Source organism: Coturnix japonica, chromosome 12, assembly GCF_001577835.2.
Source record: "Coturnix japonica isolate 7356 chromosome 12, Coturnix japonica 2.1, whole genome shotgun sequence".
In the NCBI taxonomy this organism is placed as follows: Eukaryota; Metazoa; Chordata; class Aves; order Galliformes; family Phasianidae; genus Coturnix; species Coturnix japonica.
This window is the reverse complement of record NC_029527.1, coordinates 4,143,224-4,166,006: the sequence shown is the minus strand read 5'-3', so window position 1 is coordinate 4,166,006 and position 22,783 is coordinate 4,143,224. Positions and strand designations below refer to the sequence as shown.

The 22,783-nt window shown below is 40.4% G+C and overlaps 1 protein-coding gene across 4 annotated transcripts in view; it reads left to right on the top strand.

The window, feature by feature from the left end:
- WNT7A (Wnt family member 7A) overlaps window positions 1–21,335 on the top strand; it is a 32,021-nt gene extending 10,686 nt beyond the window's left edge. The window contains exons 4-5 of one of the 4 annotated variants that reach the window (XR_001557895.2): window positions 16,960–17,897; window positions 20,801–21,335. Coding sequence is in view for 1 of the 4 variants with exons in the window: in XM_015874795.2 (XP_015730281.1) it covers window positions 16,960–17,439 (480 nt within the window). In the remaining 3 variants the exon portion in view is untranslated. Of the gene's footprint in view, window positions 1–16,959 lie in introns of all 4 variants that reach the window. The other 3 variants (XR_001557894.2, XR_001557893.2, XM_015874795.2) reach the window with 3 other exon arrangements.
- Window positions 21,336–22,783: the final 1,448 nt, after the last annotated feature.

Here is a 22,783-nt window from a genome sequence, read left to right as displayed (position 1 = left end):
TTAATCCTCATTTTAGCATTATCTTAGTGTGACTTAGAAGCAAATGGGAGAAGGAAGTTGGGAACAGCAATTAATTTGTGGATACTATTTTTGTTGTGGCAATTACCTGTAGGCTCTGAGACATCTCCACTTAGGTACATACGCTGGAGCAAAGCAGATGGTATTGAAGATAAGCCATTTCCAACCAAACAGAAGCTGAACATTTCCTTTTCTTGTGTAGTACAACTGTAGTAGTTTTATATGTCAGATTATTTCCTCTGTCCCTGAAGGCTTTCGAGAAACATGTAGATGTGGCACCAAGGGACATGCTTTAGTGGGCATGGTGGTGATGGGTTGATGGTTGGACTGGATGTTCGTAGTGGTCTTTTCCAACCTTAATGATTCTATGCTTCTTACACTGCCCAGTATCCCAACTGCTGGGGTCTTGCTTTCTAGTGCTAACATGATACTTCAAACCATCAGCAGCTGACCATTTGATTAGTGAATCAAAGGACCGGAGGTTCAGTGACTATATTACTTGGCTTCTGGTGGGATAAAGATGCATATGGAAGAACCTAGTGGAAATCCACAGAAATCAGAACTAGCAGAGCTTCAGTTCAGCGGGAGAGCTACTTTCCTGAACAGGCTGCTTTTATTCAGTAGGTGACAGCAGTAAAACATTTGCAAGAAATGACACAGCAGCCTATAAGGACTGAAAATACAAATGGAATGAGCTGCTGTCTTTGAAGCTTATTTCAAACGTAAAGCCCAAAGATATGGAAAAAAAATGTTGTTTTCAGTACTTCATTGTATTTTTGGCTCCATTGTCATCTAGGCATGGAGTCAGGGCAAAGAAGGAACTGGTCAGTGTGAAGGCAAAGCATCCTGCAACCTCCCCAGAAGATGGGAGCTCCCTGCTTCTCACCTAGGCGTGTGCAGTTCACTTTCCTAAAAGTATATGCCTGGAAGATTCAGCTCTGCACATTGTTATCTGGGAGAACAGTGGCTGTGCTATCTCTGGAGATCTGCCATTTCTCCAGCAGGCTCAGGAACTGTTCTGATCTAGAGATATTTCTATGCTTCTTCCTGCATCCCTTACAGAGCAAAATTACTGATCTTTGTTCGAACAAATCTCTGTTGGAAATCTTCAGGGAAAAGAAAGAGTAACATGGCTGAGAAGAGGCATGTTACTCCACCAACCTGCAGAGGATGAATAAATGATGTTTTTGCTAGAGAGATTCCTTTCAGGCTTTTCACTTATGTGAAAGATCACAGTATTTACAGACAATTGGCAGAGAGAGGCCATTACAGATATTTGGCAAGCTGGGTCTCACAACCTAACCCTTTCACAACAAAGACCGTCTTGTTTTGAGGTGGAACTCTCTCTTTTGGAGCATTATGGATCTTATCAGCCTCCACACAATCTATTCTTGGTGGCTTTCCTCTGGGCTATAAATTCTTGTCTAGTTTTACTTGCCCATGGCAAGGTTTTTGATGATATTTATGCACCTAGGAGACAGACTGGCACCTACTGGGCTTCCAAAAATAAACTGGGTGTTCAGTTCTCATTGATTTGTTATCTTCACCTATAGGCACTGCCACTGCATTCAGAAGTCAGCCTCTTCTACACCTTTGCTCTTGCAGTGTGAAACTGCACTGTGTGCTGTGCCCCACTCTGCTGGGTGCTCATGAATTAATCATGTGAATCAAATATCCCAAGTTGGAAGAGTCATTTAAGGATCACTGAGTCCAACTCCTGTCTCTACAGAGGGTTACCCAAAAATCAGACCATATGACTGAGAGCTCTGTCCAGACACTTCTTGAACTCCATGAAGCTGAGTGCTGTGACCACTTGTGCTAGATGCAGGTGATTCAGGATGTGCTCTGGTGAATCCAACATGTATAATAAAATGGTTGCCTTCTTGAGCATCACCAGTCATTTCATGTGCCCCACCTCAGCAAGCAAGAGACAACAGACTTTGCACTGCATCAGGCATGACTGCTGGGCTTGCCAGGAAGACTGGGCACAGTTAGGGCTGCATGGTGCATACTCATAAAGAGCTGCCAGGAGAAGTGATCCAGTTTCTTTGAAGACTTCCATTCAAGACTTTCCACTTTATAGTCTTGTTTTACCCATGCAGATGTCTCGCTGGTGCCACTGGTTCCTACAGAACGAGCACCCATGATTCCCCCCTCAGCTGCAGGGTGAAGCAATTAAATTTTCCAGACTATTAGAAACCAGGCAGGGCTCTGACTTTCCATTTCTCTTGTCTCTCCCCAAATCAGCTGGTCTCTGCTCTGTAGCATATCCGCAGGGCTTCAAACTTCCTCATCCACGCAGAGGGGAAGGGGCAGAGTTCAAACCAGGAGTTGCATACACCCTGCATACAACTGGCCCCAAGTAGCTCAAGAAGCCTTGCTTCATTTGTCAAACCCACTGAAGAGCAGCTATTTCTGACCTCCAGAAGCAGAGTCCAGGGTGTCTTTCCTCTTTGAATTAGTATTTCCTGAAGTGCTGATTCACTGCAGGAAGAAGTAAGCAGGACAGGGAGAACAAGAGGAGAATTCATAACAGCTGGGTCAGAAAAGAAAGATAAAGCTTGAATTAATTTAAAGGCATAATCCTGATTTGCCCTGCAAACTTCCATGTGAGGGGTCATAATTGCAGGACTGAATTGTCTGTTAGCAAATTTGTCTTCTCAAGTACAAAGGTAATTGAATTACTGTAAGTAACACAATAATGTACGTCTGAGGGATGTTTATGCTCCAGGAAATAAAAATGTTATTCTCCCAGTAATTCTGCTAAAATAGCAAAGCAGGTACTGAAATGTTCTATGTACTTGGGCTGTATCACTTTCATTTCAACAGCATGACATGGTACATGACCAGATTGCTCCCTCCTCTCTTTTTCTCTGTGACATTGAAATTCCACGAATGGCATCTTGCATCAGCGTTACATCATATTAAGTATAATGCAATATTATGAGTCACTGTTATAAATCATGGCCACAGGCTACATTAGAAGGCTTTTGCAATTCAAGAGCACATCAAGGTGGATTTTTATTCAGCATTTCTCATTGGAGGCATACATAGGTGCACTAACTTTGTAACGCATCTCCATCCTCTGAATCAGTAGCATCTCAGCTTTCTCTTTCAGCTTCAGAGCATATAGGAGTGCTGAACACACCTAATAGTGTTAATGCACATACGAAACAACGCTACCATAAACTGGGAGGTGTTTCTGAAGTGGGTCATGCAATGATCATAACAAACGGAAGTGTTTAGTATTGCATTCTTTAGGGAGGGCTGTAATAAAGCTGAGGTGAAATATGGGCATTTGGAAAACATGGACTTTGAGAGTTTTTCTGAGCTATTCTGTTGAGCTCACAGTTGTGACACTCAGCCCTTTGCTGGCATCCCTGGCCTCAGGCAGCTGCAGCCACCAAACTTTGCTGAATCTCTTCCAGTTCTCACACAGTGTGACCTCACCACACCACTGCCAGAATTCATTTGTCCTCTAGAGGAGACGTTTTCTTCTGCTTCATTCAAATATATTTTCCTTTAACTAACCTGCTGCAGGAAGTAAAGCAAAACACTTAATTCTTTTACTTTTAAAAGGTAGTAAGCACTACCTCATTGTCAGAAAAGAGACTAATAAAATAGGCTACCAAACAATTTAGCCTTTATAATTTTCATGAAGTTCTGGAGATTTAATATCTCTGCCTGACCTTGGCCTTGATGTGCACTCACAGACTCTGGTCCTGTCTGTGATGCTCAGTGCCTGGTGAGTGCAGTGTTAGCAAGGCACCATCGCTCATCCAGGAGGACAGCGGACCCGTGGTGAAGCCAAAAGTTACTTCCCATGTGTACACCCTAGCTGAATTTGGCCTCAAACAATGTCTGCACATAGCACAGCTGGCTAGTAGTAACCCAAACCATGTATTTCTGTATTCAGCTGCCTCACAACTCCATCAGAAAGAACATCTCTAATGGCACACACACATTGGAATAAAACTTGCTTGTGTCTGGAGCTGCTGAAAATTACCATAGACTCCAGAGAGTCTAGGAGACCAGCTTGGAGCAGAACAGCACTGGGTGAGGCTGCCCTGATACTCCTGGCACCAGCAATCAAGTGATATTAAAGCATCAGCAGCACAGCCTGTTTCTTGACGCCCAGAACTTAACGGTGCCCTTGCAATTGCACTTACTATTTTCCAGTTGTTTTTACTTTCTTTTTTGGCACAGTTACAGAATTATTCCTGACTTTTGCATTCAGAAGCTTCAGGGTTTTAGAACTAGGGATGCTCTTTAAATACAAAAATGATTAACGTTTTTCCTCTTTATTGTTGGATCCTATCTATCGCTGAAACAATCACAGCTGTGGTACATGCCTGATTTAGTGGGGCTAAAAGTTGGAAAGCATTGTTCAGCAATAACTTTCCATACCTTGTTAACAAGTTCTGATCCAGCAGAGTATTACATGCCCAGGACTGGCTGTAGTGCTCACTCAAATGCTGGCTTCCCTAACTGTTCCCTCCGACACCTGCCCTGCAGCCTGGCATCACAGCTCAGTGTAATCAGGAAAGTTGAGTTAGCTGCAGCAAAGTCCTTCCTGGCAACTTCTTCACCATACAGTTGCTGTCGGGAGAAGGATTTCCAGCAAGGCCAAGCTTAATGCACTGAGTGGGAAAACTCATTGATGTTGGTGGAAGCACAGGACAAAGATGAATGCTTCCAACAATCCCATCCCTACTGAATGCTTGCAATGCACAACAAGACACTGCTGGGCAACTTCCTAGGTGTGAAAAACCCAATACACAGCTGTGCACTCTTGCAGTATTTTGGTTGTATTTGAAAGGATCAAAGTTCTATTTTATAGCTTCCCAATTTTGTTTTAGATAATAGTCTTAAAACAAGACCAAACTTGACAGACAAGCTCTGCATCTTCTCAACAACCCAGAGGGAAGATAAAGGGAACATTAATGTTAGGCTAAATTATGAGAGGGAATTGGGCTGCACAAAAAAACCTGTAATCCACAAGAATGAATTTTCATTCCACTTGTCCTCCACTTGCAGCTAATCAGAAATTGTGATACATAGTCCTCCTTGTATTTTGGCTTTTAACTCCCTCTTATATCTCATGTGGTTGAAAGCTGAATTCCTGATTTACGCTGAAGATTAGGGAATGATAAATGCTATCACTTGCCTGCAGTCGCAATTTTAGAGGATTCTGGCATTATGAGCAAAACATGCATTTCATGTATGTGATTACTAGAGCTGACAATCTGCCATGCTGCTGACAAAGATAGCTGGGTCTGAGGGCCAGGGTCTGTTAATAAATAACAAAGATCTCAAATTCCAGATTTAGTATCACCCACCTTTTATAACTGAAATAATCAGATGCTTGCTTGAACAGTTAATTTGTTCAGAAAAGCCATTGGATGAGTCTCACATTTTTTGATTTCTCTAACTTGATTTAGTCTTTCTGTCTGGACAGTTACCAGCACTTCCCACAGTGTGTACACCTGTCATTCAGAACCCAGAGGGGAATGTAATAGAAAATATAGCAAAATGAATTACAGTGTAAGTTATTCAGGTCTCCCTGAAAGAGTCACACAGTTCTCAGCACCCTTGGTTGAGACTTTAAACTAAGATTACTGATTTGAAACAAACATCATTGTCACAAAGCACGAGAACTTCAAAGCAAATTCTTGTCGTGTTGGATATCAATACTGTAAGCTTTATGCTGATCATGAAGAGAAGGTTTAGATTAGACATAAGGAAATGCTTTTTCTCTCTGAGAGTGGTCAGGCACTGGAATGGCTGCCCAGGGAGGTGGTGGAGTCGCCATCCCTGGCAGTGTTCAAGAGGCATCTGCATGAGGAGCTAAAAGATATGGTTTAGTGGCTTGTGGTAGCAATGGTAATGGGAGGATGGTTGGACTAGATGATCTTGTAGGTCCTTTCTGACCTTGTGATTCTATGATTCCAATAAAAATTACAAGACAGAGAGAACAGCATCTATCAACCTTAACTCTGGCCACACATAGATGTAAGCCAAAGTTGCTGAAAAAATTGTCAGAAGTAGAGAAGGAGCAAAGCTGTGTTGCTTCCGTGTTTACCGGGTGACATTTGTCACACTTCACACTGCATGAAGCTAAACACTCCTGTTTGCATATTTGAGGCATTAAAAACCAACAGAAGACAGCTGCTGGCCAAGTTGGCAACAAACTAAGGGCCAGACTGGGCTGTTAACTAGGAACTACTATGCAAATTACACCGAATTATGTTGGAGGTTTTACATAGTGCAGTCTTGTTATTCTAACAAAGTAGAGCCATTCAGTACACAACCCCACACTTGTGTTGTTGGGTTTCTGTAAACCATTCTGTGTCAACAGGGACAGAAACTGGAATAATCTGCATTTATAACCCAGTTTTCTGGAGCTGAAAGTACCTCCAGAAACATTCCCAAAGCCTTGACACGATGAGTCAGCAATGTGAGCTCATGGTTGGGCTAAGCAGAGACAGTTGGAACAATGCATAGCAGAGGTTTTTGGTAAAGGTGGAAGTTAGACCAAGGTTTGGTGCTATATTACACAGTTGGTGACAGAAAACTCTGAAATTACAAAGCCTGAAAGACTCACACAAAGCAATAATTGCTAGAATTTGCTGTACAAATGGAATAGACTTCTGCTTTAATGGATTTTCCAGGTATTTTGAAGTAAACAATTAAATGATCGATTCAGTGAAGAACAACCTTTTAGTTCAAGGACACAAACAAGGCCTGTTTGGTACTGGAAAAGTGTAGCATGAATCTATTAAAGGATGAGGGTTTCAGGTAATTGCAGAGAGGATGCTTGGCTCTGCATTGCCAATTAGTGCCAAGAGGCACTGGTATTCGTTTGTGTTAGGACCGGTTATTGAAATGACCCCAAGTCTTCTGGTACTTAAAAGTGAGCTGTACCACATAGACTGCTTTTGGTCCCCTGAGACAGACAGAATGAAAGCATCAGTAATCACACACTCTAAATAAAATCTAAGCCGGCGTTTACTGCTAGTTACTGTAGCAGTAGGCTTTCTTTGTAGTGTCAGCTGGTGGCCTGCTAGGGACACCAGCCTTGCCTTAAGCATACTAGATCTTATAAGAAGTGAAAGACTACGTGCAGTTATGAGTACAACTGTGTGTGCACTTACATGACTATTCACACATGAGATTTTAATTGAGTCATAACATACTGTTATCTTTGGGTGTATAAGTCCTGCAGTCATAAAACAATTATCTGTTGACATGGCACAATAGTTAATGCATAAAAAAGAATTTCAATAAGGAATCAAGAATATTTGTTCAAAAGGCTTGGATTAAGACCTTGGTTAAAAAAGAAAAGATCCAGAAAACATAAACTGTGATCTAAAGACCTACAGCAACTGGTTAACCCTCTGTTAAAAAAAATAATCAGTGTTGATATCAAGGCTCAATTAATAGAAAATAAGTGACTTACTAAGGGGAACAATTAATGGTATTGTTGGATGTTGCTTTTTAAGTCATCTATAATTAATACACAGCTAGTCAGATCTGTTAGCAAAGAGCAAAAGCGCTATGTCTGGTATGGAGGATGAGCTGACATAGGGTAATAATGTGCTTCAACATGATGCTCTTTAAACGTGAACTTCTGCTAATATGTGATTACTCACTTGTTAAATAAAAGTTTCAACTAAAATATCTGTTAGAATGAAAAAGAGAAAATCTAGTAAGTAACTACCAGTAAACTCTGTAAGGCAAGACAGAAAGCCAAAGAGGTTTACTTGGACTGTACTGGGTATTGTAAATAAAATTAGGAAATTCCACGTTCTTCTGCATTGGAGGAAATTTGCATTGACAACAGGCCAGAAGATCCATGTTAAAATTCTTGGCCTGGACACAGGCATGCTAATATTGGCAGCCGCTGAGCTACAGAGATAGGCTCTGCTGGTAGGATCTTATCTCTGATAAGTGGGAGCTATTTGAAAACATGGAAGCATGGATCTATTATCCCAACTGCAACTGGAGGGGGAAAACTGGTAGGTATATATCTTGAAAGTCTTCCTTGTGGAAGAGTTATTCCCACCAAAACTACGATATCCCAGAATATCACAGTTAACACCATATTATTATACGATGTATATATTTTAACTCATAGTGACGTTTCCCTGTGTACCAAACATGAAAGTGCTTCTTTCTGGGTTGAAGGAGTTCCTTAAGAAGTTAAGCTAGGAAATACTGAGTTTTTATAAAGGAAGTACTGAGACATTAGTGTAGGAGTACTTTGAAGTCACCTGGAAAGCTTGATGGAAAGGTAAATCATCCACTGTTTACCAAAGATGCTGGCTGAGAGAACTGATACAAATGTATTTTTAATCATGAGAAATGCTCCTTGCATGGTATTATCTGCTGTGTACCTAACAGTTAACTCTCATGGTCTGGAATCTAGCTAAAAAAGTCTACAATTGTGTATGGCTATTAGTTAAAAATATGTGGAAGCAGTATGAAGTGATATTATTTTGCAACTAATGCTCTTGCCAGTATCTGGCTTTATTAGTTTAGCACAGGAGGTGTTTTCTGATGAGTTGTCTGGAACAAGTAAGGCTGCTGGGTTTCTATCACACTTGGGAAACCTTTCTCTTGACAGCTTAAGCATTTGTCAAAATGCTCTACCTGGGTGCTCCCAGTTCTTTATTATTCAGTGCCAGCAGCACTTCATCTGAGCGCTTCACTACCAGTGGGGAGAGTTAAATGGAAGATGAAGTTTAGTAGGAATGAGTCAACCGTGTACCATCCCTCACTCTGTGTACATTAGCTGTGACAAGGATGGATTTGAGTTGTGTCATTTCCTGTTTTCCCTACCTTTTTTTCTGCTTCTTCTTTTACCTCAGCAGTGAAGTATTACTCAGGCTGTGTGAGATAGCCCAAAGCGATGGCATTGACATCCCTGACTAGCAGAGCAAGGCTGTAACAGAACCTGAGTAACCCCTAAGTCTTTAACCCGTTGTGTTCTCAACTTGAAGAACAGAAATAAACTTTGGTTCATCTTATCTAGGATAACTTTCAATTACTTCTGAAATGGCACCCTAAAATATAAACTGTAGACAAATTTTATCTCTTACTGTTATTTTTTAAAGCACACCATCTTGATGCACTGCCATTTAGAAGCACAGAGTACAAGTGAAGATCCATGATTCTGTAGAACTGTCATTCCATTTTCCAGTCTATTTTAGCTTCATTATACAGGTAAACCAGACAAGAAGAGTATTTCACAAGCTATAATCCATCATGCCCACAGTATCAGTTTTGCTTGAACAGCAGCAAATAATGATCCTAGATAATTTTTTCCCTTAATCTCACTATCTTGTTTCAGTCTGGGGTTAGGAATTCATACTTTCACTTACATAGATAGAAAGTATAAATTTACACGGAATCATAGAATCTTCTAAGTTGGAAGGGAACCTTTAAAGATTGTCTGGTCCAGCTTCCTTGCAATGAATATGGACGCCCACAGCTCCATCAGGTGTTCAGAGCCCATGCAGTATGACCTTGAGTGACTCTAGGGACAGGGCATCCACCACCTCTGGGCAGACTGTGCCAGTGCCTCACTGCCCTTACTGTAGAAAATTTCTTCCTTATATCCAATCTAAATCTGCCCTCTTTTAGTTTGAAACCATTTCCCTTTGTCCTATGTTGTGGACCCCACTAGAGAGTCTGTCCGCATCCTTCTTACACCCCCTTTAGATATTGAAGGGTTGCTCTCAGGTCTCCCTAGATCCTCCTCTTCTCCAGTCTGAACAGCCCCAGTTGTTGGATGGCTCTCAGAAAATTCAACTATATTCCAATAATTGTAGGCAAAAGCACATTAAATGAAACCTTTCTTTTCTTTTTTTTATTCTTTTCTTTTTTTTTTCTTTCTTTTTTTTTTTCCCAGAACTGTTTTTTTCCGAAGCTCCTTTTAATGACTGATTTTTAAACTTCCTACATGATGACACTTACTTGGCACTGCATTGATCCAGTCTAATCTTAGGTGATAATGGGTCTCCCAAGAGTTATTTTTTTAAATAGCAAGTAGTTTATCAAACACATTGACAGCTATGTTTTCAAATTATTTCCATTTTTTTCCCTGTTAGAATACTTGTCTTGCTTTTAAATAGAAAAATATATAGACACCAAATACAAGTCAGACCAGTCCTGCAGACAGACGTACCAAAAAAGCATCACAGCAGTAACTACTCAAACTCTCAAGCTGATTTTCAAGTACAGTGTGTTTGTCACTAGCAACTTGGAAAACAAAAAATCCTACACCAAGAACCCCCAATCTCACAACCTATTTGCCAGCAGTACAGTAGGAACAGCGCTATAAGTCCATTTCCTGGTACAAAACTTTATCTAAGCATTAGCTTCGTAATTCATAGTTGAGACAAGCTTTTGTAAAAGGACTTCCTGCTAACAGAAGGAAAGGTGGGGAAGAAGGTTTTGTGTTTGGTGTTACACAGAAAACTTTGTCACCAGCCATATCTCCTAAGAGCATGTGAAACTGAGCCTGGAGCTCATGGTTCCAGCTCGTGAATTAATGGTTTCGTTTTACATTTTGATGACCAGAGAGAGAGAAGGGTGCAGGTATTTACTCTCTGGGGAAAACAGAAATGTGTTCATAAGAGACGTAAAAAGGTAAGGAATCCCAAAGACTACCAGCTTGTAGCTGTTATCAGATACGATGCAAATGGAGGGGGTGAGGGAGAATACCTGGCAGGAGACCTGCTCTGAGGAGGGACTGCCTGACGTGGCAGTGTGGATTTCTTTGTGTATCATTCCTTTCAAGTCCATATCAGATTTTGTTGAGCTATTAACATCAGGTGTTGCCACATCGCGCCCACTATCTCCTCAAGCAGAATCTTGATGAAGATAAATAAAAACTGAAGAACCTTATTTGACTTTCAGGGACCATGATTAAATTTGCAGAGACGTCAGAGAAAAATACATACTTTGAGCTGCATATATGGAATCCACTTTTCTAGTTAATTTTGCAAAGCTGAGAGGTTTTGGCAGAAGCTTGTCCTCGGAACAGCCAGATGGGATATAAGGTTTTCTCCTAGAAGAACCCTTCAGTGGCAGAAAGCCAAAGCATCATGACACCTTGTTTTATTTCAAAGCACAGTCCCTACAGTTTGAAGAAAGGCAAGGGCCATTCCTTGTGGTTAAATTTGAGAAGAGCATTTAATATAGTGTGGGAATCTGTCTCATTATACCTCTGGTGCCCTTCCTATCCTATGCCCAACTATTTGTCAAAAGTAACAATGGTGAAGGTATACCATAAGAATTGTTTTCTACTGCTGTTTGGTTTTTGGTCTCAGAAGCAGTGATAAATAGATTGAATGCATGGCAAGTCCTGAAAGTTAACAAAACTAAAATGAAAGTATGTAGGAGAAAATATTTTTGCTTCATTCCTCTTAGCTTTTACTGGCGCTCTCAGACCTGGGTGTTCATTTGCTATTCTGCACAGCATCAGACATTGAATGAAGGGTATTAGGTCTTCTGTCCTCTAATTGAAGTGATGCAACTTACCAAGGGAAAGAAAAGAAAATCTCATTTGGCTTGCGCATGCTGCCACCTGTAAGTGAATGGTGTGACCATACTGAATGACTAACATCTGTATTTGTCTACCTATTTGATACATTGTGGAAAAAGGAGCTGTGTTTAGGAAATAATTGCTGCATGTGGTGAACTTCTTTACAAAGCTGAAGGGCAACTAACATTTCAGGTGAGAAAGAATCAAAACGATTATCACTCTATAAAGAAAGGTGAGGAACCTCCTGCTTTGTGGGAGTGCGCAAAAGGTTAAATTTATGAGAGAAGAGAATTTATGAACTCTTCATGTGGAAAGGAATTATGAGTTAGAATTTGGAAGAAGTGTTTCTGAACTTTAAAATATTGAAGGTAAATGGTTGTACTGGGTACAAGCTGGGATGTTTCTAGCATTCTGTCATTCTCTTGGCCGTCTTCAAAATTAGTCCTCAGACAAAGAGCCTGCATGACTTTCTTTAGACAGATATTTCTAGGAAAATGTAATGGTAGTTTGATTGATGTATGATTGGTCATGTTCTATGCTGATTTCCTGGCCATTTTTTATTAGAAGCAGAAAATTTCTTATAATGAGAAAAAAGGTTTAAGCTACCAATGGTAGTAGTATTTTGAGATAGTCAGTGTAAGAAATCTGTCCGATACTGACTTCAGTTTCAGATAGTATTTTACACAGATTTACTAATGAAAAAATATCAGGAAAAGCCATCATCTGACTGTGCTGATTAAGGTCTTGATGATACAATCAACTGAAATATGAAAGACTGTCTGGAATGAGTCACTTTTAGTATGGGACACAGTCAATTCCAGACTCATTCACAGTTAGTTTGCCATAAGATATGCAAAAAATGTTTTGTCTCTACAGAACGCATTTTACAACAGCTCTATTAATATCGCTCCTGGACATCCAAAGGTGGTAAATAATCTCTTCTGTTTGTGCATGTTCTTGCCAACTTTAGATTTCCACATTGGTACTTTTAAAATACACTGTTTCTCACACTTCTTAAAGGCATTGTAGGGTTTGTTTTTGGCATCATTTCTCCTTTTACGCTCTTTCATGTTCGTTTTTGTTTTCAAGTCAAAAGGCACTAAGTGCTATTTTTATTTTCCTCAAATTTCAAAGCTTTGCTGTTAAGACAGTCCTAACAAGTTACTTAAATGGTTGCATTGGCTTGAGATTATTGTCACACTTAAATGAAATTAGTGGCAGAGAATTTTCCTACTTACTTTAGTTAGACAGAGGTAGCCCTTTATCAGCCTGCATGTGCATTCTTTTCCTCTTTGAGGGGAGCTTATGAACAGGAAGGGACCAACTTCTATACAGTCTGATAGTAATAGGACAAAAGGGAATGGCTTTAAACAGAAATAGAGGAGATTTAGATTAGATGTTAGGAGAAATTCTTTACTCAGAGAGTGGTGAGACACTGGCACTGCTTCCCAAAGAGCTGTGGATGCCCCATCCCTGGAGGTGCTCAAGGCAAGGCCAGGTTGGCTGAGGAAGCCTGAGCTGGTGGTTGGCAACTTTGCCCAAGGCAAAGTGGTTGGGCTGGGTGGGCTTTAATATCCCTCACTACCTAAGCTACTCTACAAATGCCTGTTCTTGCTCTAGTTCTAAATGCTAGTTGCATTAGATATCACTTGGTTCACAAATAATTTATTAACAGACTAAATAGCTTTATTAAAATTAGCTTATGCTATTCTACTCAATGAGTCCTTTTGCATAAGAAAAAAAAGGAGCTTTATTAGTTAGAATTGCCTCTCTAAAATGAACATAGATCATAAATCCTCATCTTCCATGAGTTGAAAGGGGCAGGTGTGCATTTGCCCAGTGGTCTCTCCAGCCCACAGCAATGCTATGACCACTCTCTGAGTCCTTCCATGTTCTTCTCCAGAGTGAAAAATTTACAGACAGTTTTGTCTGTGGTTTTGTTTTCTCTGATCTATAGTAGAGATGCATCTGCAAGCACTTACAGGAGACAGGTATTTCCTGATCCAGGTGATGCAATGTCAGATGAAATTAAGAGAGTTTATGGCCCCACTGAGATGGAAATCAGTATCCACTGTCTCCCTGTTTGTATGTGCTTCACACATAGACTGGAGTTGGAGTTCTTTCTGATGCTGCACTAAAGGGTCCCTGGCCTCAAGCACTATGATATTGGTACCATGCTGCGCGGTAAAAATCTTGAAATCTTGGTGAAGAAGAATGCCCTATAGGTTTGACGGTTGAGTATATTTCATGCTTTAAGTCAGGATAGCTTTTGCATTGAGTGCTTTAGTATTCTGGTGAAGCATTGTGCTTTAGCATTACCTGTCCACACTGGGGGGGGAGGCACATTATGACCCAGGCTGCCCTGGAAGATGCATTTAGGAAGCCATGTGTGCTTTGATGTTGGGCACCCAGGGAGGTACAGAGCACTGACTGAATCAGTGATGAGCCAGAAGGGATAGTGAGCTGAGAAAACCCATTGCAGGAGGGCAACCAGCTTTCTGGCCATGTCAGCCATGCAGCTGGAACCCACACACCCAGTCCCCTTTAGTTCCTGCTCCTCCAAGGGCTCTCCAGGGCTGCAGCTTGCCACCCTCACCTGACACACCCTACACATTTTCTACAAAACTAAAGGCAACGAGAAAACATGTTATGTTCCTTATGGCAGTGCCCAAAGGTACTGTATCTGAAGATAACATCAACAGAAAGAGCCAGCGCAAGTTCTCTTCACACAAACTATTTCCCAGAGGCTAATGGCAAAGGAGAGATTGAGAGTGAGAGAGAGAAAAACAAGTACTGACAGTTTACTATAGGAACTCAAAGAAAAAGTGGACAAAGCTAAAAGAACTCCAGCTCTTTGTTAGCATCTAATCCAGTTTAGAGCACTTGCTGGTGCATACATTTGCTTTCCATGGCTGACGGACTTGGATCTTGTCATTTGGTAAGAAACAGAGGAACTAGGTTTAAAATTTGTCACCCTTCAAGCCTCATACACTTTAGGAAAATCAGTCTGTAACATACATAAAGTCTTAATCTAATGTGAAAAGTATGAGCTGCTGGCTAAAACCTCTGAAGGAGCAAATCCTGTTTTCAAAAGGTTCAGTGTTTCCTGTTTTTAACTGAGACCAAGTGCTGAAGTGAAGGGGTAGAGTGCTTCTTTTGGCTCATGGAAACCACGGGGAAGGCCTCCTGTCCCTACCCAAAGACTATTTTCAAAAATGAGTCCAAGTACCAAATATCACAGTACAACAAAATGATCAAATCCCCATTACCAGCTTTTACCCAGTACAGATGGTTCAAACTACATGTAGCCTATTTTCTAAATGCTATAAAAGCACATTAATCTCCAGCTGAATTTGCAAAGTGCTGCACTGAAAGAAACTGCAAGGAGGATGTATGAACAAGAACAAAACCAACACAAGGGTTTGTGAGTGGGAGGCTGAGAGTCTGGGCTAGTAGAGTCAGAGGTGGAAAGGAAAGTTTGATGGCGTAGTGCAGTAGGCACAAATTAGGCGGTTGTACTTGAGCGATTTTAGAACATTTCCTCAGAAATGCAACCCCAATAGGTGCCAGTAGAAATGGGAGTTAGCTAGAACTTCTTAGAAGGTATTAAGTAAAAAAAATACCACAAAAGCCATCAAAACTCTTTCCCATCTGTCTATCTGTTCCCTTCCCACACCTCCAAATGTTTTTAGTTGCCTAAAATGGACCCACAGTGCTTGGGCTTAACTAGTATTGGTCAAACTTCTCATCTTCAGGTGAAGCAAGGCTGCTTTGCCCTTATTGCCCATACCCAGCCCCAGATGAGGCCAGAAATCCAGTGGCTGGTTGGGGTTGGCATTAAGTCTCCTGGAGCAGAAGGCCAGCACGTGACATGCAGTAGCCTGGTTCTGAACCACTCCAGCTGCTTGCTCAGCTCTTTCCAGGGGCGCTGCTCATTTTCTCAGAGATCCCTGTCTGTAAGTGGGATGGTAATGAAATAAATCAAAAGGCAATAAAGGCTATTTACACTTCAGGAAAATAAAAAAAGCTCTACCTGGATAGATGACATTAGGCCATTATGTGGTTTGTATTAATGCTTCAAGTCAATGTGGAGGATTTGAATGTAAGAAATATTTTGTTGCAAGTTTGAACATCTGACCAGATACAAGGCCAGACACTTGAAGGCAGGCAGTGATTGAATTAGGACCCAGAAATGTATCCCTGGCTAGTTTCAAATTAAAAAAGGAGAGCTTTTAAAAAGGTACAAATGAGACTAAAAGAATTTATGTTATTTTTCCGGTTACTGTGCTATAACTCCTTTTCCGTCTCCTAATCTATCTTCTAAGCATACTACCTTATGAATGAGTGAGCAATAAAAGAAGTATGCAGCGGTCGAGAGAGAAACTCAAGATAACAAGATAATGCAAGATGTAAGCCAAAGTTTGAGCAGAACTGCAAGTTAAGATGTAGATCTGAATATAAAAGTTTCTTGCATCTGAGTTTTATGGGCAGTCACCGGGTGGATGGTTTGCCTGGAAATTTCATTTTCAAACAGTAGCACATAATGTGACATCATACAGGCTAAGTTCACAGCCATCAAAATCTTAGATCTATACATTCTACGGGCTTTTTTAAGCCTGTACTGACACATCACTGGATGGGCTGAAATAAAACCAAAGCCATTTTAATGCCTTTGAAATCTTTTTTTTTTTTTTTTTTTTTTCCCCACTGGAAAGAGGCAGAGGAAGAACAGTGAATTATCAAAGCAGGTACATGCAAACCAGTGACATAGGAACAGCCACAAATAATAAGCTAGTAGAAAGCAGATGATGTCTGCATGGTAACTTTTCTTAATGTCCAAAACTAAATGTGGGGGATTATAGCAAAAGGTTAATTCAGATTTCCATGTCACTGACCTCCCTCCTGCCTTCCAGGCTGCCCAGGTTTGGGGCTGCACAGATTCTACTGAGAATTCTTAGGAAAAATTATGTGGCCACACCCTGAGCACAGATAATCCCCCACTGGGCTTCCCGCTGCTGGTATCTGCCTGGCTAGGCAGAATGTAAACGCAATTGTTCTGTTCTCATTGCAAGCCAACAAGGATCTCAGTTTACCCTTGGCCCATAGGCTATGGAATTAAGCAGTCACCTTCCCTGCTTAACCCAAATTGCAAATGAGGAGTTGGCTTAGCAGGTAGAGCTCAGCTGACACCTGTAACAGTGTCTCCAGGAAAGCAGAACCCACAGCTTTGGTGGGAACCCAGCTTATGTCTGGTGACAGTTTATGTTGGAGAGCAAACCCCTCCACATGCATCAGATAACCCTGTTTTTTGTTTGTGTTTTTTCCCTGCTTTGATTTCCAGAAGTGTCTAGCTTTTATTAATGCATCATCCTTTGTTCTTCTAAATCCAGATTCTGGAAGAGAACATGAAGTTAGAGTGCAAATGCCATGGGGTCTCAGGATCCTGTACCACTAAAACATGCTGGACAACTCTGCCGAAATTCCGGGAGCTGGGCTACATCCTTAAGGACAAATACAACGAAGCAGTTCAAGTCGAGCCAGTGAGAGCAAGTCGCAACAAGCGTCCGACCTTCCTCAAAATAAAGAAGCCACTTTCATATCGCAAACCCATGGATACAGATTTAGTGTACATAGAAAAATCTCCCAATTATTGTGAAGAAGACCCTGTCACGGGCAGCGTGGGAACACAGGGGAGGATGTGCAACAAGACGGCCCAGCAGTCCAATGGCTGCGACCTGATGTGCTGCGGTCGAGGTTACAACACGCACCAGTACTCAAGAGTGTGGCAGTGCAACTGCAAATTTCATTGGTGCTGCTATGTTAAATGTAACACATGCAGTGAAAGAACAGAAGTATATACCTGTAAGTGAGTCCGTGGCTGGACAGGCTGACCGTGTCCCTGGCCATGAGTACATTTGCACATGCGCTCAACAAACCTACACAAGACTGTAGCAAAGACCTGCTCTCCCAGAAGAAATGCTGATGAATGGATCTCTGTCTTTTCATTGCATACATGGATACGTATTTCAGACTCTTAACAAAGTCGGCCAGGAAACAAATATTGAAACCCCAAACTCCACTGAGCCCCCTGCTATGTGAAACAGAGAGATCACTTCAATTTATCTGTGCCTCTGAAGCAAAAAAGCAGTGACTGCCTTGTGATGAGACACCACGGAAAGTTCTCTGACCACAGCAATGAACTCTTGGCTTGGAAATAAAGATGGTCAAAAACTTGTGTGTAGGAGGAGCGGGGAGAGTGGGGGACAAATCCTCAGACACGGGCTGTGCACAGGAGGCGATGGACAGTGCCCCGCTGTGACTGGCCCATGTGAGTGTGTGGATGATACAGATGTAGGCTTCTACACTTGTGAAAAGCTTCTGCTGGTCTTGCCCATCTTTCCACTTCATAACATTTGCTACAGCGAGTAGAACTGTTGAAAAGTTTCTGTAGACACTGCTTTATCTGCCTTCTGTGTGTGTGTGTGTGCTGCAGATTTAGCACAGGGATTTTGGGACACTCGGGACATAATAATAGCAATATTTAACAATTTATTCAGATAAAACTAATATTAATTTATTTAATTAAAAAGAACTCTACCGACATTTTTGGAACTATTCTGCAATTGAAGTAGATAGCTTGCTTTCTTTGTGGAATAATTTTCTAGAAACAGCAAGGTAAAACTGGAGCTGTATATATCATTCTTTCCTTGGATATTTCTAATAGTTGGACTTGCAGGATGCGTTCTCCCATACTAGATGTTAAAGTACAAAAGTTGGCATCTTTATATATATATATATGTACATACACAAACACACTGAATTTTTTCTTTTTTTTTTTTTTTGTTTTTTTTTTGTTCCCTGTTTGCTGCTAGTTGTCTGGAACAAAAGATAGTGGTAAGGGTTGCAAATCTTTACCAGGTTTCTTTTCTTTTTTTTTTTTCCTTCAATTAAAGAAAGAACCATTAATAAAATCCTGTTTGAGATATGTCTAAAAATAAGAAACTCCAGACAAACTTCCATCTTTTGGAAAATCAACCATAGGATAAGAGAGTATATTTTGTAAGAGACTATTTTTATATAAATATTTTATTTATACTACGTCTGCTTGTTCAACCTGTACTTTTTCTCAAAACAGGCATACAATTTGTAATTCTTAGGCTGTTTAAGAGAGGAAGGCTAATTAGCTTGTGGACACAACAGCAGCAAGCTGGATACATTCAGCTGCAGTTGGTGGATGTGTCAGAAAGCAGAATGAACTTTCTCTCCGGATGTGTGTACAAACTGGCTCTTTTCCTGCAGCTCAATCTGCAGAATATGCAAAACAAGAACATGGTATGTAGCATCAATTTTGTCACATGGCTTGAATTCATGATTGGTATTAACTGGATGCTCGCTTATCCCATTCAGGAAAAAAAAATCCGAATTAGCTTCCCACATGCATCAGTCATTAAACTGTGGCGTTATGACTAGCAAATGTGCTGTGTGTGCTGTCAGTTAAACCTCTATATTGTGTTACTGTCAAATTTGATTTTAATCAATGGAAGACTGTAGACTGTGACTGTAAAAACTAGCGTGATACACATCGTCTGCTTCTCATAGATAGGATACAATGCTTACTTTTTGTCCAACTCTCTTTGGCATTTACATTATTCTCTCCTCCAAAAGGCTGGAGCTCAAAAACCCAAAAAAACACCTAGGCAAATTTAAAGACTGCTCTCTTGTTTTTCAGAGCCCAGTTAAACCTTCTTCTGTTCCCATTATGGCATTTCATTTTTCATCACTGTTCATTTCTCCAGATATTAGAGGAGCAAATATTTTTCTGCTTTTGGAAGCTTTCTGTTCATCTTGCTGGATTCTCTTGTGGCTGATAAAAATAATCCAATTTTAATGTGGTTTTTTTTCATTGGGTATGAAACGTGACCCAGAGTTACTGATAATGCTGATAATACAGGATCTCACACCTTTAATGAGGCATCAGTAAGGGAAACAAACGGGTAGACAGTATGCACTGTATTCACTGATTCCTGTTAATAACAGAAAGTGTGGCAAGGAATAGGTGATGATACACATCTTGGCACCAATCCTTCTCTAAGGCATAGCTCCTATCTAAGGCTGCAATAGGGAAAACTGACAGAAAACTTTGAGGCAAAAGTATTCAGAAGTACTATAAGAGATGCTGCAGTTTCAGCAGGATAGCCTGACCTTTCAGAAGCTGTCTGACTGTGACGTGGCTTTCTTTCAAACTCCCCTCTCACATATATTCATATAAGAACAAAAGCCCAAGCAGTTTCCTTGAACTGCATAGCTGGAATTAAATATGGGTTTTGCAGACCTGCCACTTAACATGTCGTATAATTTTTCTGTTATTAAGACACCAGCATGAAAGAGCTAGGTAAAACGATGAACATAACTTACATTCAAACTTATGACTTGTCAATACAAAGCCATATAAAAGCAGGTTTTTTCCATGGAATTTTCATGCTTTTCTTCCTGAATTCCATGCATCAAGAATTGATGAGGCATAAAATGTAATGAATTACATACAGTATGGGTGTTAATTACAACGCTCTGTTGTGGTTAAGTAGCTCGGATCTAATGCTTAACTTTGGAATCTCTTCTCCTTTGTTTGTATTTATTTTTACATTTCTTACATTAGCAGATATCATATCCTCATCACAATTGTGTTTTCTTCACTGGTTACAACTGTTTTACAAGTTGTTGCTTTTGAGGCATGTTTTTCCATAGGAAAGCAACCTGTAAGTCTCCTGCTTCCTCTATATCTCAGTATGCAGTGACATGCAATGGAAAGCCAGCAGGCTAATTCCTGAAGGACAAATGTCTTTAAACACTTTTGCTCATATAATAAAGATCTGAGTGCATAATTAAATGAATTCGGTACACATTAGCCCTACGGTTTACAATGCTGCTGGTGATCTGTGCAGTACTTAGAGAAAATCTCAATTTGACTGATAACTGGGATATCACTTTGCAAAGTATGAATTAAAGATCAAGGAAAATCAAATGCTGCATTCAACTAGAAAGTGTCTGAAAATTTTTGGCAGTGTCCACTTAGATAAGGGAAATCTGGCCATCAGAATCCACTGTGTCTGGAGTTAATTGGCCATTCTCTAAATGTGCTTGAATAGCATAAAGAATAAACAGGAGAGGGAGAAAGATTTACGATTTTGTAGATATTTCTCCCCCCGACAACAGTTTGTTCTTTGTCCTCAGGGATAGAAGAGCTCTGTTTTGACTCGGTGAAGAACCACACAATGGGATTGAAATGCACACAACTGCAGAACAATACAGCCCTCAAAAGAAAATACATCTTTTCATCTGCACTAACCCATGGAAGTGCTGGATTGCCATCCACATTAACAACCTAGCAGAGGTTTTTAAAGAAAGCATACATTCAAGCTGCAGGAAGAGTAAGAGGAGCAGAAAGTGTAAGAGAGCAAACAACTGCAAGTTGGAAGCTGTTATTTATGAAATATCACTTTCTTATTTGATACTAAAAGCCTGACACGTGGAAATGATGCTACTCTACACTGGGATTCCTATGCAGGTTTTATGGATTTTACCTCGGTGCCTTTTTATAAAAGGACGACTAACCTGAATACAATTTGCTTGAATATTTGAAGTACCTACCTAAAACTCATATCGGTCAATTATTAAGATTTCTTTGCCATGTATGCACAAACCTAATGGAGATATGACTTTCAACAGAGATGATTAAATGAAAAAACATCCTTAAAATATACTCTTATGTGGCTCATTTGGTCAAGTTATTGTAAGGGTACACAGTTACTTAGAAAAGGAAAGTAATGGGCATATAAGATACTACGCAAAGCTCTTAACGAATTATCTTGTGGATTATAAAATTGCTTTTTACTGATCACATTCTAAAACCAGTTTGTTGAATACAGAATCACAGACTGCAGCCAGGTGCACATATTCAAGTGAAGATTCCACATAAGTATTTCTGACAAGGTTTTTATGTTCATCATTACTACAGGTGTCCACAGAGGTGCACTGTGACAATGAGAATATTGACCCTTATAGTCCCCCTTATATTATAGTCCCCTTGCTGGTAGCCCCAGAAAGCTCAACCAAACAAGCCCTCCAGCTCTCTTTAGCAAAACAGCAAACACAGTGGTAGACGTGCACAGACAGGGGTGGTCCCATCTAACTCATACTGCTGCTCTCAACCAGCAGGGTATCACCTCAGTTGGGGCATTACTGTTCCCAAACTGTACCAAATTGAACCAAGTAGAGGAATTTTATCACACAGCAGAACTGCAAACAATGAACCTCAGCTTCATTCCAAAACATTCTCCCTCAATTCATGGTTATCTTGGATACCTCTCACCATGAAAAGTGACGTACTCTGCTAACCTAAGTTACATTTTTGCGGTCAAAATCATACCAAAAATTCCTTAAATGCAGGTGTTTTCCCCTGCTCAGAAGAGATGCTGTAAAGCATCTTTGGAGCTTTAGGAAAACATGCTTTTTTCCCTTTTATTGATAGACATTCATGGATTTGTTGGTAGCACATAGTGCCATTAGCAACTAATGGGGGCAAGAAACAAGTCCCAGAGAAATCACACTTTTAAGGCAGCTTGACTATTGCTGCTCTCATGTACATCTTTTCTTTCTGTCAGCTATGTCTCTGTATCAAACTCTTGTTAAGAAAGATTTCTGCTCTGTAACTGGATTTGATATCTCTGGGACAAGTTGAGGTTATATTTACATCATACCTTATATATATACCTAGGAAACATTTCCAGGTTGCATGCACAAAACCAAGAATTAAAATGAGTGCTGAGGTTTTTTTTCCTCCATTAGGTAGACCCATCAGTTCAAATGGGATAGCACAAGACATGCACCAGAGATGATGCTTAGTTTTGAAGTTGTAGAACTTTCAGAATAAATTAAATCAAAATCAACATAAAGCATTTCTGGTATAGTCTCAGGCATTTCATTTTATCGTGACATACTCTGACCCATTCACAGCAGTGCAGCATAGATACTCTCCAAGTGATGATAATGGTGTTTTTCAGAGAGGCCACTCCCAACATACTTTAACAGACTGCTTTTTAGTGTGGTCAGAGAAAAGCAGTTCATCAGAGAAGTACCATGGGGAGATGTAAGAATAAACTAGAATGATAAAGAAACAAATGTCCTATTGCAGATAGGGTGCAGCCTGGAAAAGCT